The sequence below is a fragment of the Manihot esculenta genome, chromosome 17, assembly GCF_001659605.2.
Source record: "Manihot esculenta cultivar AM560-2 chromosome 17, M.esculenta_v8, whole genome shotgun sequence".
NCBI classification, from domain to species: domain Eukaryota; kingdom Viridiplantae; phylum Streptophyta; class Magnoliopsida; order Malpighiales; family Euphorbiaceae; genus Manihot; species Manihot esculenta.
In genome coordinates this window covers 15,495,685-15,515,246 of record NC_035177.2, presented here as the reverse complement: position 1 = coordinate 15,515,246, position 19,562 = coordinate 15,495,685, and the positions used below count along the sequence as shown (strand labels likewise).

General features: G+C 40.8%; 1 protein-coding gene across 1 annotated transcript; it reads right to left on the bottom strand.

Annotated features, from left to right (window-relative positions):
• Positions 1-18,706: 18,706 nt before the first annotated feature.
• Positions 18,707-19,279, bottom strand: LOC110607332. The gene is made up of 2 exons (XM_043952411.1): positions 19,065-19,279; positions 18,707-18,878 (listed from the first exon to the last, which is right to left on the bottom strand). Exons 1-2 carry the CDS (start codon positions 19,277-19,279, stop codon positions 18,707-18,709), a joined length of 387 nt encoding a protein of 128 aa, XP_043808346.1.
• Positions 19,280-19,562: the final 283 nt, after the last annotated feature.

The following is a 19,562-nucleotide window of genomic DNA, read 5'->3' as shown; positions in this document are numbered from 1 at the left end:
CGGCGGCCGAACTCCCTCTTTCGGCGGCCGAAAGCCTCTTTCTCACCCAAAAGCCTAGCTTTCGGGGGCAAGGTTTGGCAGCCGAAACTGCCTCCACAAGGGGTTCGGCGGCCGAACCTTACTTCGGCGGCCGAACCTGGATTCTCCAGAAAGGCAGAATCCGAGCACAACTCATGCTCTCAGCCTCCAAATCCTATCAAACACCCATAACATGCATATCAACACTTCTCAACTAACATATAACATAACTCATGCATATAGAGGCCTAAAAACTAGTTCAAGCCCCAAAAACAACAACAAAACGCATATGATCAACATATGCTCAAACTCATGCTTATACCCCAAAACATGCCATAAAACTCTCTAAAAACTCTTAAAACATACTTTAAACATAAAGGGAGGTGAGGATCCATAGTTATCCACCCCACTATCAGCCCTACCCACAGGGCCCAGGATATTCGATGGGAGGTACATCGGATTATCCTAGTTTTCACCCATATCCCACATATATGCCTTATCCACCGTATTACCCCCCATATCCACCATATCCCATGTATCCACCCTCACCTTTTTACCCCAGTCCAGCATACTCTACACCAGAAAGTTCTGCACCTCCCCCACCACCACCAGTGGTACAACCAGAAGCCCCAGTTATCCAAACACCTCAACCTGGCCCATCTGTGAGGAGCAAGGTAAAGATGACTGATTACCTAAAGTTAGATGCTCCTAAGTACCAATCAGGAGATGATCCGTTTGAGTACATCAAAGCAGTCAAGATGATAGCAGATGAGCTAGGGGCAGATGATACCAGAGCCATTCAGATGGCAGGGTTCACTTTAAAATGTAAGAAGGCGAAGGAATGGTTTGGCGTCTATGTGGACCCTAGGTTGGATAACATGTCTTGGGAGGAGTTTGCTAATGAGTTTGCCGGATGGGCATTTCCAGATAGTTCGAAAGAGCTAAAAATGATAGAGTTTGAGCAGCTCAAGCAGACTGAGGATATGAGTATTGATGAGTTTACTGACAGGTTTCTGGAGTTGCTGCGGTATGCAGGACAGGCCTATGTTACGGAACAGAAAAAGGCTAGGAGGTATGCGATGAAACTGCATTCCAGGTATTCCTCCTTGATCCATGCAGCCGAGAGGGAGAGTTTCCACACCGTGGTGGATTTAGCACGGAGGATGGAGGCTAGTGCCATTATACAGGGTACAGTGAAACAGCAGCCGGCACAGTCTTCAGGTTCTAAGACCCCAGGTAGGGGTAAGTCAAATCCCTCTTCACAGGGTGCAGCAACTTCCAGTGGTAAGAAGTGGAGTGGTTCCACGCAGAAGTCGAGGAAGAATAAGTTCTGGAATAAGATTAAAGCAGGTCTGGGATTAGGCAGTGGCATGAGTTCAGGCTCAGAGGTGCCAGTGTGTGGTAGGTGCGGTAAAGCGCACAGAGGAGTTTGTCGTTTGGGGATTACAGGATGTTACAGGTGCGGCCAGGAGGGACACATGGCTCGTGAGTGCCCTCAGGCATCTTTCACGGCACCATCCCAGCAGACAGCTCCAGCTCGCATGCCACAGCCACCAGTTTCAGGTATGACGCAGGGCAGAGGCAGAGGGAGAGGGTCAGCCTCTTCATCTGCGGGTCCCCGAGGTGGAGGTCCGTCAGCTCCGGCGCGGATTTTCACGATGACACAGCAGGAGGCAAACACTTCTAACACCGTGGTGTCAGGTAACCTTCTCATTGGGTGTGCTGAGGTGTATGCTTTGTTAGACCCTGGTGCTTCACATTCCTTTGTTACTCCCAGAGCCATAGAGAGAGTGGGTTTGATGACGTCTGGGTTAGAGTGTCCCCTATGGGTCAGTGGCCCTAAGTGTGATCCATCGTTGGCAGAGACAGTCTGTCGACATAGTCCAGTGTTTTTAGATGGTAGATGCCTTCCAGCTGACCTTGTGGTTCTAGAGTTGACAGATTTTGACGTCATTCTAGGGATGGATTGGCTATCTGCATATGGTGCTACCTTGGACTGCAGAGACAAGGTAGTTAAGTTCAGAGATGAGGATGGATCTGAGTTTGTCTTCAGAGGAGACAGGAGGGGCACGCCTAGAGGTCTGATATCAGCCCTACAGGCTCGTAGGTTGCTCAGGAGGGGATGTCAGGGGTATCTAGCTCATGTGAGAGAGCTAGACAGTCAGGTTAGGGACCCCAGTTCAGTGCCCGTAGTCAGAGAGTTCCCAGATGTGTTTCCAGATGAGCTTCCAGGACTACCACCTGATAGGGAAATAGAGTTCGAGATAGAGTTAGTGCCTGGTACCAGACCGATCTCTATTCCTCCCTACAGGATGGCACCAGCAGAGCTAAAAGAGTTGAAAGAGCAGCTACAGGAGTTGGTAGATAAGGGTTTCATCCGTCCAAGTACCTCACCCTGGGGTGCTCCAGTGTTGTTTGTCAAGAAAAAGGATGGATCCCTTCGACTTTGTATCGACTACAGGCAGTTGAACAAAGTCACTACCAAGAATAAGTATCCTCTCCCCAGGATCGATGATCTATTCGACCAGCTAGCAGGAGCAGGTTGTTTTTCTAAGATAGATCTGAGATCGGGCTATCATCAGCTGAGAATCAGGGAAGAGGATGTACCTAAGACAGCTTTCAGGACCAGATATGGGCATTATGAGTTAAAGAGAAGATTAACTTCAGCACCGGTGTTAGCTCTGCCTACTAGTGATGAAGACTTCACAGTGTTCTGTGATGCGTCCCGAGTGGGATTAGGTTGTGTGTTAATGCAGAATGACAGAGTAATAGCTTATGCTTCTAGACAGCTGAAGAAGCACGAGCTGAACTATCCAACACACGATCTTGAGATGATACCAATCTGTAACAGCCCGATTACCAGACCATCACCGGCACTAGGATCCAGATCGGCTTAAGGCCGCTGGGACCCGTAGGAAGCCTACTGTCAACTCTGTGTACCTGATAAATCCCATACATGATCACACTCAAGCTTAAAACTGGTACTTATTCTTTTTTTTTCTTTCTTTCTTTCTTTCTTTGCTTTTCTAACCTTTCTTTTCTTGAAACTTTTCTCATCAACTAAGCCTGGACTATGCATGCTCTGTCTGTATGCACTCGAAGAGTGATACCTGCTAGGTACCATACAGTAACTACAGAGATAGAAAGACTACCATGCACCAAGCCTAGCGCATCATCACAACATTAGCTCAATCATAAAATGATCATGTACAAAGGGATAAACATACACTAGGGCCAAGCACAATTCTATAACTCAATACATAACTTGCTATTACATCATTTCTATACATTACATAAACTCTGTACTGTACATCATTATCATGTCCACTATTCTATACTATTACATATGCCTTTACCCTTGCTTTCTCTTTCTCTTTCTCTTCTCTGAGGCCCTGAAAAATGGGGTTAGGGAGAGGGATGAGCTGCTAAAGCCCAGTGAGCGGAATCTATAAAAATCACATTTAAAACATGCTATCATATGATGCAGCACTGCACAAACATTTCACATCTCGGATTGGACATGATCCCAAAACTCCCTCTGTCAGTGTCCGGCCCCCAAAGGAGCTCACACAGGTCTTTCACTAACTACTCATGGTGCCCGACCCTATAAGGGCTCTCACAGGACTCATCCAAGGTAAATGCCCGGCCCCAAAGGAGCTCACACAGGACATACAATAATGACAGACTTATGGGCTATTGAGATCGCCTCGGTCCAATCCACATATACAAGTAATAATGCAATGCATCAACTTGGTGAATACTAATGCAAAGCATCCTACATAAACATGGCATTAATGATGCATGAATCATGCTAAAACAGTTCTTAACTTTTAAAATAAAGTTCTGTTCCACTCACCTCTGTCAACTGCTGGGCAGTCTCTGTAACTCTAACTCTGTGGGCCTCCTTGGTCTCTTGGGTCCGTACCTACACAGGTGGACTCAAATGAGGACCAAACTTACTTAAACATAACTCTTAATATCTCCCCAAAACCCCTCTAAAACATCATAGGCATGCATGGAAAAATGGGCAAAAGAAGGCTGGACTGGGCACTTTCGGCGGCTGGTTCGGCGGCCGAAACCTCCCTCCAGAGACGAAACTCATGCATGTTCGAGATTTTGATTGATTGAGTTTTTCCCCATCTCCAAGCTTGGATCATCAATCCTCTAGGTCTTCAAGAGGTAAGCATGGATCCTCACCTCCCTTTATGTTTAAAGTATGTTTTAAGAGTTTTTAGAGAGTTTTATGGCATGTTTTGGGGTATAAGCATGAGTTTGAGCATATGTTGATCATATGCGTTTTGTTGTTGTTTTTGGGGCTTGAACTAGTTTTTAGGCCTCTATATGCATGAGTTATGTTATATTTTTCATGCCTAAGGTCCAAAGACATTCCTTGGCAAATTGTTAATTAGTAATTGATTAGAGGACGTTCCCTAATTAATTTAATCATAAGGAGAGACATGGTGGTGAGAAGCGTTTTCCACCCCCATAACTAATCTATTGAACCAATCAAGAGAACATAAGTTTCAATGATCAATCCAAACAACCAAGGTGGATCCATATCTTCAACTAGACCTTTCTCATATTGATTTCCTCTTTTATTTTGATTACTTGCTGTCTTAATTGCTTTCAATAGTTGTTAGTCAAATCAATCTCAAAACCCCCCTTTTGCTTTATTGCACTTTACTTTTGATTTGCCTTCAGTACTTACCCCCAATTGTGCTTTCAGTTGATCTTGTTTGGGAAAAATAGATAAGTATTCAATTCTCTGTGGATTCGATCCTTTACCACTATCTGCAGTTGTAAAATTGTTGATAACCGTAGAGGTTATTTTTGGCTTCGACAACTGCGAGTCATTTGCCTTCTTTTATTGCTTTCAGTTTTAGATCTCTTGAATCAATCTCAAAACCCCCCCATTTTACATTCAGTTTATTTGCTTTCAGTTTATCTCGTTTCAGTTTACTTCTCTTTTAGTTTATTTTTTTGTTTCAATTAATTCTCTTGGTCTTGATAAGGAAGATAGGTAAGTTTTCAATTCCCTGTGGATTCGATCATTTCACCACTATCTACAGTTGTAAGATTGTTGATAATCAGAAAGATTATTTTTGACCGGCTTCAACAACCGCAAGTCAGATATATATTAGGATGTTGCATTAGAATTCACAAATATAATGCATTGCATAATTATCTTATGATGTGGATGGATATTGGATGACCCATTAGCCCTCGATATGATATGATATGATATGATATGAAAGTCCAAGTCGAGGCCCATTCTACGCCACTGGCAATATGATAAGAGAAAGTCCTGGTCGAGGCCCATTCTACACCCCTAGCATTTATGGATATGTTATGTTATGTTTAAGCGAAAGTCCTGAGGAGCTCCGTCGAGGGCCGGGCACATTAGATATGTAGAGGGTTACTGGTGACAAGTCCATCTTGTTGTGAATTGTTTGTGTTGTGACGCATTTCATATGAGTATATATTTATTAAACTATTTTTTTATGGTTCTGCTCACTAGGCTCTTGTAGCTTATCCCTTTTCCCTAACCCCAGGTTTGCAGGATTAGAGATAGCACAGGGAGTCAGCTTAGTGGCTGGTATAGCTGATGTAATAGAATAGTTATGGACATGTAATGTATAATGGATTAGAATTGTGCTTGGCCCTAGTTTTCTTACCTTTGTAATCCCGGTTTACATGATCTTTATGTAAAAGTTTTATGTATATGTTATGTTTGAACTAAGCTTGAGGCATGTGATGTTAACCATACTAGAGCATTTGATGAGGGCTCTAGTATGGGTTTTATGTTTTTAGTATGATACATGCATAGGTTGAGCTCGGTTTCATGGAAATGTTTAAGCTTTTGTAATGATGTATGATCATATATGTGATTTTATCAGGTACACAGGATGTATAGTAGGCTTGTTACGGGTTTCAGCGATCTTAAGTCGATCTGAATCCTAGCGGTCCAATTTCTGGATCGTTGCAAAGTGGTATTAGAGCCCTAGGTTCATATGGTCGGACCTAGAATGTCAGGCTCATAGATGTTATAGAAGGGCAAGCACAATAGGAAAAATCATGTCCACTAGGATAAGATGTAGAGTCCTGTCTTGATGAAAGTATGATAATGTGTAATGTAATGATAGTATGCATGTGCATTAATGATATGTTATGTATATGATGTGGGTTCATGTGTATCCGCATGAATCATATGATGCTAATGTTTATGTGATGTATGTTGTTTTTCAGAAGACAGAATGCCAGGCTCACATCGATCTGCACGATTGACAGGAGCTCCACCTGAGAATGAGGGCATGGATGCCCTTCCCCATGCTCTGCCAAGAGCACGGTCAAGTAAAACTAGCAGAGGAGAAATATCGAGGGACCCTAGAAGGTCTTTTGATGTAAATAGGAGGAGACCAGATCTAGGTAGAATGTCTACAGATGTGAGGGAAACAGTGGAGGATGATTAGAGGAGAGATGGAAGTTTGGGTGTGAGTATGTCAGAAGAGGGTATGGAAGAATCACAAGGAGGCGCTCAGGCCTCGGGTTTTGCTTACCCACCACAGTACCAACCGTACCCACAGGGACCAGGGTATCCGATGGGAGACACATAAGATTTCTCTAGCTACAACCCATATCCCTCATTCATACCCTATCCTCCCTACTACCCACCATATCCACCCTATCCCATGTTTTCACCTCCACCCTTTTATCAAAATCCAGCAAACCCTAACCCAGGGAATGCTGCACCACCTCCTCCTCCCCCAGTAGAACCAGTGGTTCCTGAAGCCCAATCATCCAGACCTAACCCATCAGCTGGGAGCAAGGTGAAAATGACGGACTATCTGAAGTTGGATGCTCCCAAATATAAAACAGGTGATGATCCGTTTGAGTACCTCAAGACGGTGAAAATGATAATTGATGAGTTGGGGGCTAGTGACAGCAGAGCCATTCAGATGGCGGGTTCACTTTGAAATGCAAGAAGGCGAGGGAATGGTTTAAAAATTATGTGGACCCGAGACTTGACAGTGTATCTTGGGAATAGTTTGCTAATGAGTTTGCAGGATGGGCTTTTCCTGATAGTTTAAGGGAGTTGAAGGCGATAGAGTTTGAGCAATTGAGACAGACTGAAGACATGAGCGTGGATGAGTACACAGACAAGTTTCTGGAGTTGTTTCAGTTTATGGGTCAGGCATATGACACTGACCAGAAGAAGGCTAGGAGGTATACCATGAGACTCCACTCTATGTACTCCTCCTTGATTCTAGCAGTAGAGAGATAGAGTTTCCACACTATTGTGGATGCAGCTCGAAAAATGGAGGCTAATGCCATCATCCAGGGGACAGTTAAGCAATAGGTGGCACAGTCCTCGGGTTCCAAAACCCCTAGTGCAGAAAAAGTTTGATCTCTCCTCTCTAAACACAGCCGCCACAAGAAGTAAAAAGTGGAACAAATCCAAGTCCAAGAAGAACAAGTTCTGGAACCAGTTGAAGTCTGGTTTGGGAATGGGTGGTGGTTCGAGCTCTGGTTCGAATAGCTCCGGATGTATCTAATACCCATGAAGTAGAGATAGATAAATTAATATCTATAATATAAATACCCGAAGTTGTAGTCTCACTACTCTTCTTCTTCTTGCACTCATCCAAATAGAGTTTGCAATTTCTCTTCCAATGCCCTGGTTCCTTGCAATGGAAGCAAATTCCTTCCTTAGGAACTATTTCCTTAGGAACTTTTGCCTTGGATTTCCATTTAGGCTTGCCTCGTCCCTTAGGCCCATTACCACCTTTAGACTTGGGCTTCCCCTTATTTTTCATGGGCTTACCCTCATTGACATTCAAAATTTGGGTATGCCTTTTCTTGATATTTACCCCAGCTATCTTTAGCATCCTATGCCGCTCAGGAATGAATTTCTCCATATTGTTCATGTTATAGTTCATGACAAACTGAGAAAAACTGCTGGGTAAAGAATGTAGGATCAGATCCATAGAGAGTTCTAAACTCAGAGGATAGCCAAGCCTAGCAAGGTGATCAATGTAGCCTTTCATCTTTAAAACATGAGCACTAACTGATTCACCTTCAGCCATTTTGCAATAATGCAATGCAATGGTGGTTTCATACCTATCCTGCCTAGCTTGTTGTTGGAAAGCTTGTTTGAGATGGACACTCATCTCATAAGCCTCAAGGTGCTCTAGATCCTTCTGAAGTTCTGGGCACATAGTTGCCAACATAAGACATCCAATGTCATTAGAATCATCCATATGCTTCTTATGCTTGTTCTTAACAGCATTAGTAGCATCAGCAGGAGGTGGTTCTGGGATAGCTTCATCAAGCACATAGGACTTTTTCTCTTGCTTGAGAACAATTCTCAAGTTTCTAAACCAGTCAACAAAATTAGTCCCATTTTCTTTCAGTTTATCCTTCTCAAGGATGGATCGCAGTGATAAAGTGGAATTTTTATTAGCAACCATAATGATCTACAAAATATACAAATATAATTAATTTAGTAAATTAATATTGAGGTGATAATAATCTCCTACTAAAATATAACCCTCAAAAATAATAATATTTTAGTGGGCTAAGATCCATATTTCACCTAATTCTAAGTCAGTTTTGGCATGACGCTTAGAATTAAGTTATTTAGGTAGGTAACTCCTTACCAATTACATCTAATGTAACTCTTAGATTATGAGGTATTGATATCATATGTCAAATGCATGTTATACCCCATCTAATGCCTTAGGCCCAAAACCGTTTTGATAGCCTAATTAAGTCCAACTAAAATTAAATAAATGAGTAACTATTACTCATCCTATCTTACTAGGACAACCTGAGCACTTTGCTTTGGCAAAAGCTGCATTTTGGTGATCTTAGTCTTGATAGGTATTTAATATATGGGTGGCATTAAAACTTTAAATTTTAGAGTGAGGGTCCAACTTTTAATTTTAATTATTTTGTCTTGCATATATATATTATAGCATCCTATATATATATATATATATATATATATATATATATATATATATATATATTATAATGCATAGTATCTTATACTAATATATGACAAAATAATAAAATATAGTCATTTAAATCTCATTTAAAGACTAAAACAAAATAATAAAATATAGTCATTTAAATCTGATTTAAAGACTAAAAGAAAATAATTTTAAAATTTATTTTCTTATTATTATTATTTTTTAATTCCAGGGGCAGAATTGTAATTAAGGCATCTTCTTCCTCAGGAAGAAGCCCTAGCCGCCGCCCCGACCGACGCGCGACCCACCGACGCCCGACACACCAGCGCGTGGCCCACCAGCGCGCAACACATCGGTGCGCGAAGCGCGCCACTCAGGCGCGTGACCCACCGGGCACGCGACCGTCCTACGCATGGTGGCCATGCCATGCGAAGCTTTACCTCTGCCATTGCGCGATGAGGACGCGAGGCAACAGCGCGCCTCAACGGCACACACCGACCGGGTCTCACCGTCGGGCATGGCCGCTTCTCTCATCAACGAAGCTGTTGGAGCTTGAAGAACCATCGTTCCTGACAATCACGAAGATGCCGGAGGCAAGCATGATGGTGGACGTGGCCCTGCAGTTGTTGCAGAATTTTTTTTTTTAATTTTATCAATTTAATTTTTCTAACAAAAATTAAAATTATCTAAATGATCCAATCATTCATCCAAAATTATCATGCCATTCTAATAAACATATATCACATATATCATATTAATCATGGCATAATTAACTTAAACAAAAAGCACAGGTTGGCTCTGATACCACTGTTGGAAAATTCAGAGATTATTGCAATCCAAAGGCGCAGCGGAAAAATAAAATTTCTCTGATTTCCTTTTCCTAGAATTAGAGTGCTTCGTTGAATTCACAAGAATGATATGAGACTAACCTGTTAATCTCGTCGAGAAGATACAATGTTGGACTGATTGTAATACCCGGCTAGACCCCGGCATCGGAATTCCTACTTTTCGACGGAATCTCGAATGTCGGAACCCTCTAGAAGGGTAGAATATGGTTTTCTAAAATGTTTTTATGTGTTTTATGGTTTTAATAAAGAAGAAAATGAGTTTTTGAAAGAAAAAGACCAAGGAATAAAATCCAAGTTCGGCCGCCGAACATGGGGAGTTTGCGGAAGAACCTTTGGCCCGAAGGTGGTCTGGCCAGCCACCTATAAAAGGCTTCTTGTCCGAAAATGGGCGAGTTTTCTCTCTCTATTTTCGGGCAAAGGTGAGATTTCGCCCTTCCATGGTCGATTTGTTGTTTTCCTTCAAATCCCTTCAAGTTTTGATGAGTTTTTACTTTGTTTTGAAGATTTTTGAGCTAAGATCAGGTTTTTGAAGCTTGGAGACCCCTGGAGCTCAATTTCTCCAAATGTCCAAGTTTGGATCACCCTCCTCTCGATCTTCAAGAGGTAAGTGTAGATCCTATCTTCTCCTATCTTCTCTTATGTTTTTAAGTAAGTTTTAAGAAGGGTTAAAGAGTTTTAATGCATGTTTAGGCTAGTTGTTTAATGTTAGGGTTTATGTACCCTTTATGTTGAATGTATGTTTAATGTGATGTTTGTTGGGGTTTAGACTAGTTTTATTCCCCTATATGCTTGATTAAGTATTTATGCATGCTTTAGAATGGTTAAATGCATGTTGTGAAGTTTTGAGTGGCTGAATGCATGAGGCGGAATCGGGTTCTGCCATTTTGGAGAACCCAGGTTCAGCTGCCGAAGCCATGTTCGGCCGCCAAACCTGCCTGTGGAGGCAGTTTGGCTGCCTAAACTCGACCCCGAAAGTTTGGACTTTCGGCTTTGGAGGGGAGTTTCGGCCGTCGAACCTGCCCCTAAAAGTGGGTGACTTTCGGCTCTAGAAGGACTTTCGGCTGCCGAACCCTGCCCCCGAAAGTGCCTGACTTTCAGCTCTAGAGGGACTTTTGGCTGCCGAACCTGCCGCCAAAAGTGCCCTGTTCAGCCTTCCTTTGCATGTTTTCTTTAAATGTTTTATGATGTTTTAGGGGTTTTTTTGGGGAATTGTTTAGAGTCATGTTAGAATTTGTTTGGTCCCTCATTTGAGTTCACCTGTATAGGTTCAGACCCGAGGAATCGAGGAGGCCAGCAGTATTAGCTGCTTTAGAGTTAGTCCAGAGTTAGCCAGAGGTGAGTAGAACAGAACTACTTTCTATTTTAAAAGTAATTAAACTCCTAAGCATGTTCATGCATCACGATTGCCATGTTTATAGGTTATTGCATTAGGATTCACGAATATGATGCATTGCATAATATGATGTTGAAGTGGATGGTTATTGGATGATCCATTAGTCCTCGATATGATATGCTATGATATGGTACGGAAAGACCAGGGTTGCCCATTCTACGCCCCTGGCACAGTTGAACATGTTATGTTATGTTTAAGAGGAAGTCCCGAGGAGCTCCGTCGAGGGTCGGGCATTTATTGGATATGTAGAGGGCTATTGGTGACAATACCATCTTAAGGTGATTTACTTGTGTTGTGATGCATTTCATAAAAGCATGTGATATTTAAATTATTTTATTGTTCTGCTCACTGGGCTTTAGTAGCTCACCCCTTTCCCTAACCCCCAGGTTTGCAGGTTCAGGATAGACCGGAAAGTCGTCAAGGGTAAAAGCTGCATTATTTTAATAGATTAGTAGTGGACATGGTATGTAAAATAATGTAATGGAATGTAAGATATTGTACAGTGATGTAATAAGGATTAGAATTGTGCTTAGCCCTAATGTATGGTTAATCCCTTTTTGTACATGATCTTTATGGAATGTTTTAATGCTGAGTTGTGTTGAACCAGGCTTGACATATGATCTGTTGACCCAACTAGAGCATTTGATGAGGGCTCTAGTATGGGGTTTGTATGTTTTCAGTTATATTGCATGCACTGGTCAAGTTTGGTGTATGAAAAAGTTTAAGTTTTTTTATGAAAATGTTGATCATGTATGGGATTTATCAGTTGTACAGGATGTATGTAGGCTTGCTACGGGTCCCGGCGACCTTAAGTCGATCTGGATCCTAGCGCCGGTAGCGGTCCGGTTTTCGGGTCGTTACACTGATGGTGCTGCTTTTTCAAACGCACACCCTCTATGGTATCCACACGAACGTCTTCTATCATTCTAGAGTGCTAACTCTCTCAAAGATGGATAGATTATGTGTTCCACAATCTACAATAGTTAGACTGAATTTTTCTCAAAAATTAACATCATCCTTCCACAATTCATAGTAGGAGCATTTATACGTTTCAGTTTTTTATTTTTCCCACAACTCCTTTTCCTAAAACGAGTTGCGTTCATAACCCACTATCACAATCTCATAGATACTCAAATATTTTATGTGATAGAGTCCTTTATCTGTAACAGTTACAAATACACTGCAGATCTTTTAAATATTATTATCTCATAATAATAAATAATTAATAATAATAACACTTTATTATTATTAATTATATTAATAATTAATATTAATAATAATAACACTTATTATTATTAATTATATTAACAATTAATATTAATAATAATAATATTTTATTATTATTAATTATATTAATGGGCTTTGGGCTTTTAGCCCATTAATATGTAATAGCAAATCAACAACGTTCTTTTGTGTGTGACCCAATAGGCTCACATTAATTGGCAATAGGCCCAGTCCCATAAGGCCCATAAGTCATAAGTGGCCTCTAGCAAGACATTATGGCTACCCAACTAATATGATGATCAATAGTCCGATAAAGCCTAATAAATAGAACATGTATTAATCCCTTTGTCACACGATATCTAGTTTGAATATAAGTCATGGTCAATGTCAAACTTATGATGTTCAAACTTATGATTTTTCGATCTCTAAGTAGACTGATAAAAATCAAATGATATTGATCACATTATTAATTCAATTGAGCACGGCCATTCATTTCTCAGTCTCACTTATCGAGGGGCCCAGAAAATGTATCTCTCAGAGAGAGGGACAAATCCTATCTTGATTATTCATTATCCTCTACATAATTTCTATCATGCTCAATCATAACCTTTATCAAAACATAATAGTCCTTATGTTGGAAACTATGACAATCTCAAGTCAAAGGATTAAGATATAACTACTTTGAGATTCACTTATGATAATAACCCATGTAGTGATCTCAATGCGGGTCCATCCAATACTTTGTTCTCTAACAAGTATCTATGATTATTGAATTATATCAACATATACATAATCATCTCATGATTATTAATCAATAATCATACTAGCTATATTTTATTATTATCAACATAATAATAAGTAACCAGGGATGATAATCATTATTACGTAATATGCAAATAAATAATAATGATAAAAACCTCTTTTATTAATAACCAAAACGACATACAAAAAGGTCCAAAATAAGGGCCTAGGTATATACACTAACACTAGGGAGACAGAGTTTGAAATTGAAGTAATGCCAGGAACTAGACCCATCTCTATTCCTCCCTATAGGATGGTACCTGCAGAATTGAAAGAGTTAAAGGAGTAGTTGTAGGAGTTGGTAGATAAGGGTTTCATCCGACCTAGTACCTCACCCTAGGGTGCTCCAGTTTTGTTCTTGAAAAAGAAGGATGGATCCCTAAGGCTTTGTATCGACTATAGACAGTTGAACAAGGTCACGACCAAGAACAGGTATCCGCTGCCCAAGATTGATGATCTATTCGACCAGCTAGCAGGAGTCGGTTGTTTCTCTAAGATAGATTTGAGATCCGGGTACCACCAGCTGAGGGTCAGAAAAAAAGACGTACCCAAGACAGCCTTTAGGACCAGATATAGGCATTATAAGTTGCTAGTGATGCCGTACGGGTTAACTAATGCCCCTGCAGCATTCATGGATCTCATGAACAGAGTTTTTAACCAGTTTCTGGATTACTTTGTTATTGTCTTTATTGATGATATCTTGGTGTATTCCAGAAATGCAGAGGAGCATACCCATCATCTGAGGATTGTGTTGCAGACTCTAAGGGAATATGGCTTGTATGCCAAGTTCTCTAAATGTGAGTTCTGGTTGAGCAGTATCTCTTTCTTAGGGCATGTGGTGTCAGAAAAGGGAATTGAGGTGGACCCCAAGAAAGTAGAAGCTATAGCTAATTGGTCCAGACCCATTTCAGTAACAAAAATTAAAAGCTTTTTGGGTTTGGCAGGTTACTACAGGAGATTCGTGCAGGACTTCTCCAAAATTGCCGCTCCTATGACCAGATTGACCAAAAAGAATAAGAGGTTTGTTTGGTCAGAACAGTGTGAAGAAATTTTTGAAGAGCTAAAGAGAAGAGTGATGTCGGCACCGATGTTAGCTCTGCCTACAAGTGGTGAAGATTTCACAGTGTTTTGTAATGTATCCCGAGTGAGACTAGGTTGTGTGCTAATGCAGAATGAGAGGGTAATTGTTTATGCTTCTAGATAGCTGAAGAAGCACGAGTTGAATTATCCTACACACGATCTAGAGATGGCAACAGTGATTTTTACACTCAAGATGTGGAGGCATTACCTATATGGGGTAAAATGTGAGATCTTTACATATCATAAAATTTTGCAATACATCTTAAGTCAGAAGGAGTTGAACCTGAGGCAAAGAAGATGGGTGGAACTACTTAGTGATTATGATTGTAAGATCCAGTATCATCCGGGTAAGGCAAATGTAGTAGCAGATGCTCTCAGCCGGAAATCACTTGGCAGTTTATCCCATATTATAGCAGAGGGAAGACCGGTGGTGAGGGAATTTTACAGGCTCATTAATAAAGGTTTACAGCTGGAGTTGTCTCGTACAGGTGCACTAGTAACTCAGATGAGAGTGACACCTGTGTTTCTGGAACAAGTGGCACAGAAACAGCATGAGGACCCTGAGTTGGTGAAAATAGCGAGAACTGTTCAGACAGGCAAGAACGGTGAGTTTAGATTCGACAACAAAGGGATCCTCCGGTACGAAAACAGATTATGTGTACCAGATGACATAAGTCTGAAGGGAGACATTATAAGAGAGGCTTATAATGCTAAGTATAGTGTTCACCCTGGGGCCACCAAAATATATCAGGATCTGAAGAGAGTTTATTGGTGGCCAGCTATGAAGAGGGAAATGGCACAGTTTGTGTCCGCTTGCGAGATATGCCAGCGGGTAAAGCTAGAGCATCAGAAGTCAGCTGGAATGCTCAACCCACTACCGATTCCATAGTGGAAATGGGAAAATGTGGCAATGGATTTCGTGGTGGGATTACCAGCAACGTCCAACAGATTAGACTCTATATGGGTAATAGTGGACAGATTGACTAAATCTACTCACTTTATCCCTGTCAAGAGTGGCTACTCTGTGGACAAATTGGCACAGGTATATGTTGAAGAGATTGTCAGGCTGCATGGGGCTCCAGTTTCAATAGTGTCAGATAGAGGACCTCAGTTTACCTCCAGGTTTTGACAGAGTCTGCAGAATGCTATGGGCACAAGGTTGGACTTTAGCACTGCCTTTCATCCACAGACTGACGGACAGTCAGAAAGGACCATCCAAACGATAGAAGATATGTTGAGAATGTGTGTGCTAGATTTTGGCGGTTCTTAGAAGCAACATCTACCCTTGGTAGAGTTTACCTGCAATAACAGTTATCATGCTAGCATAGGGATGGCTCCTTATGAAGCTCTATATGGGAGGAAGTGCAGGTCACCTGTCTGCTAGGAAGAAGTGGGAGAAAGGGCTCTAGCAGGGCCAGAATTAGTAGAGATCACCAGCAAGGTAGTGCCTATCATTAGAGAGAGGATCAGAATAGCTGTGAGCAGACAAAAGAGTTATGCAAACATCTGCAGGAAGCATGTAGTTTTCCATGAGGGAGATATGGTGTTGCTTAAGGTGTCTCCTATGAAGGGGGTGATTCATTTTAGGAAGAAAGGTAAATTAGCTTCAAGGTACATCGGACCCTTCGAAATTTTGCAAAAGATTGGGAATGTATCTTACAAGTTAGATTTACCTGCTTCTATGGAGAGAATCCATCTGGTTTTCCATGTTTTCATGTTACGAAAGTTCGTGTCAAATCCGGGCAAGGTTCTTAATGAACCTGATGTAAAGATCCTAGGAGATCTCACCTATGTTGAGCAGCCAGTGTGGATCGTAGACACTCAAATCAGAAAGCTGAGAAACAAGGAAATCACGATGGTGAAAGTCCTTTGGAATCACCACAACAAGGAAGAGTGCACCTGGGAGACCCGGGAGTCCATGCTCCAGCAATAGCCCTATCTCTTTTAAAGTAAGTATCTTATGTTTTCATGTGTGGTCTTAATGTTATGTTTGCTATTGAACATTCGGGGACGAATGTTCTTAAGGGGAGAGAATGTAATACCCGGCTAGACTCTAGCGTCGAAATTCCAACCTTCCAACGGAATCCCCGTTGGAATCTGGAATCTCGGATGTCGGAACCTCTTAGAAGGGTAAAATAAGTTTTTTAGAAAATGAAATTTTAGTTTTACTGATGGTTTTTTTGTTAAAGATCTTTAAAAGAAAGAAAAATGTTTTTGGAAGGAAAATCCAGGTTTGGCCGCCGAACCTGCCGCCGAAAGTCCCCTACCCAGCCTTCCTTTGCTTGTTTCCTATGCATGTTTTGTTATATTTTAGGGGGGTTTTAGGGAGTTGTTTAGAGTCTTGTTAGAGTTATTTCTGGTCTCTCATTGGAGTCCATCTATGTAGGATCGGACCTGGGAGACCGTAGAGGCCAGCAGTGAGTCAGCTACTACAATTTTAGTCAAGCGTCAGCCAGAGGTGAGTAGAACTGAACTATCTTTTTAAAGTAATTAAACTTTTTAAGCATGTTCATGCATCACGAATGCCATGATATATATTAGGATGTTGCATTAGAATTCACGAATATGATGTATTGCATAATTATCTCTTGATGTGGATGGATATTGGATGACCCACTAGCCCTCGATATGATGTGATATGATATGATACGAAAGTCCAGGTCGAGGCCCATTCTATGCCCCTGGCAATATGATAAGAGAAAGTCCAGGTCGAGGCCCATTCTATGCCCCTGGCATTTATGGATATGTTATGTTATGTTTAAGCGAAAGTCCTGAGGAGCTCTGTCGAGGGCCGGGCACATTGGATATGTAGAGGGTTACTGGTGACAAGTCCATCTTATTGTGAATTGTTTGTGCTGTGACGCATTTCATATGAGCATATGTTTATTAAACTAGTTTTTTTTTATGGTTCTGCTCATTAGGCTCTTATAGCTTATTCCTTTCCCCTAACCCCAGGTTTGCAGGATCAGAGATAGCACAGGGAGTCAGCTTAGTGGCTGGTATAACTGATGTAATAGAATAGTTGTGGACATGTAATGTATAATGGATTAGAATTGTGCTTGGCGCTAGTTTTCTTTACCTTTGTAATCTCGGTTTACATGATCTTTATGTAAAATTTTTATGTATATGCTATGTTTGAACCAAGCTTGAGGCATGTGATGTTAACCATACTAGAGCATTTGATGAGGGCTCTAGTATGGGTTTTATATTTTCAGTATGATACATGCACAGGTTGAGCTCGGTTTCATGGAAATGTTTAAGTTTTTGTAATGATGTATGATCATGTATGGGATTTTATCAGGTACACAAGATGTATAGTAGGCTTGCTACGGGTTCCGGGGACCTTAAGTCGATATGAATCCTAGCGCCAGTAGAGGTCCGGTTTCCGAGTCGTTACAAGCTATCTCTTTTTCCTTTGATGTTCCTTCACCTAGGTCAATTTATATCTTAGGGAAGGATTGAATAAATTATAAATTAAAACTTTATAATTCAAATTCATGCATGAATAAATGAGAAGATTCTATTTCCTACATATTTATAACCTCACCTTTGATTTTCAATCTTGGTGTATATGGAACCCTAAACTTTTTTTTTCTTCAATTCTTTCAATATATTGCTCTTCCTTTAGCTCTTGATCTTAGGGTGAATTTTGGTTAAAGGAAGAAGTTGATTTGGTGAGATTTTTGCTTGGCTTTGGTGGGAGAAAGAAAAGCAATTCTTTTTTCTTGAAAATGGAATGACCTACGGCAACATGAAGGAAAGAAGAAGACAACCCCTTTTTACTTTGCTTTGTCATTTCATTCATGCATAGTTAGGTGACACAAGGAGGGTAAACTGAATTTTATCTTTTAACTTTCCATATTTACACTTTAACCTACTAAACTCTTTACCATGTTTCAATTTAGTTTTCAAACTTTCAATAATCATAGATTGACCTACTAAATTATGCTTTTAGCCTTTAGAAGTCCTTTTTACTTAAGCAAGCATGACGGATTTAAACAGGCACCTCAGCAAGCATGTCGGGAAACCCTAAGCACCTCCTGAAAGTGACTCGTTCCTGACTTGCTAATCACACTGTCTACTTCATTTCTGGATACATCCATTTCTTTATTTGAGTTTTCTATGATTCAGTTATTAACAGCTTAGAGTTATGCTAGCACCTTCCCTAAGTAGCTCAGGATAAGCTAGTACCTCCCCTCATACCACTTGCTCTAGTAGTGAAATAGCCCAACCCATACCTAGTGATGTCACTGCTCTAGCTATGGGTTTGAGGATGTTACAACTCTTCCCCTCTTAAGAAATTTCATCCTCAAAATTTTACCTGCTTTGAATAGCTGTGGATATTGTTCCTTCATCACTTCTTCACTCTCTTATGTAGCTTCTTCTACCTTGTGATTTCTCCATAACACTTTCACTAAAGGAATCTTCTTATTTCTTAACTCTTTCATTTCCCTTGCTAAAATTTTCACTGGTTCTTCTTCATAAGTTAGGTCAGATTGTGCATCAATGGTTTCAGCTGGAATGACATGTGAAGGATCAAATCTGTATCTTTTTAACATGGATACATGAAAGACATTGTATATTCTGTCTAACTCTGGAGGTAAACCTAGCCTGTAGGCTACTGAACCCACACGCTTAATTGTTTCATATGGACTAATAAACCAAGGGCTTAGCTTACCTTTCTTGCCAAATATTAGCACTTTCTTCCACGAATAAACTTTTAAAAACACTTTGTCCCCAACAGTAAATTCTATATCTTTTCTTCTCAAATCTGCATAGGATTTTTGCCTATCTGTTGTGGCTTTCAATCTTTCTTTGATAATCTTCACCTTCTCCTCAGTCTGTCTTAGCAACTCTGGACCTACAAATTTAGCTTCACTAACTTTTGTCCAGCATAATGGGGTTCTACATTTTCTGCCGTACAATACTTCATAAGGGGCCATCTTAATACTAGCTTGATAACTGTTGTTGTAAGCAAATTCCACTGGTGGAAGATATCTTTCCCAGCTTCCTTCAAATTCAATTACACAACTTCTGAGCATATCTTCCAAAACTTGAATTACTCTCTCTGACTGGCCATCTGTCTGAGGATGAAAAGCTGTACTAAAATTCAATCTTATCCCTAGAGCTTCATGTAGTTTTTCCCAGAATCTGGATGTGAATCTTAAATCTCTGTCTGATATGATAGAAATAGGAACACCATGTAGTTTCACAATTTCATTAATG

What these genes read in the sequence shown, in the direction of transcription:
- LOC110607332 (XM_043952411.1), bottom strand. Translation starts at nt 19,279, where the DNA reads ATGGCCCCTTATGAAGTATTGTACGGCAGAAAATGTAGAACCCCATTA. An exon ending in TTTACTGTTGGGGACAAAGT is followed by an intron (nt 18,879 to 19,064) that starts GTTTTTAAAAGT and finishes AAAAAGATACAG; the next exon opens with ATTTGATCCTTCACATGTCA.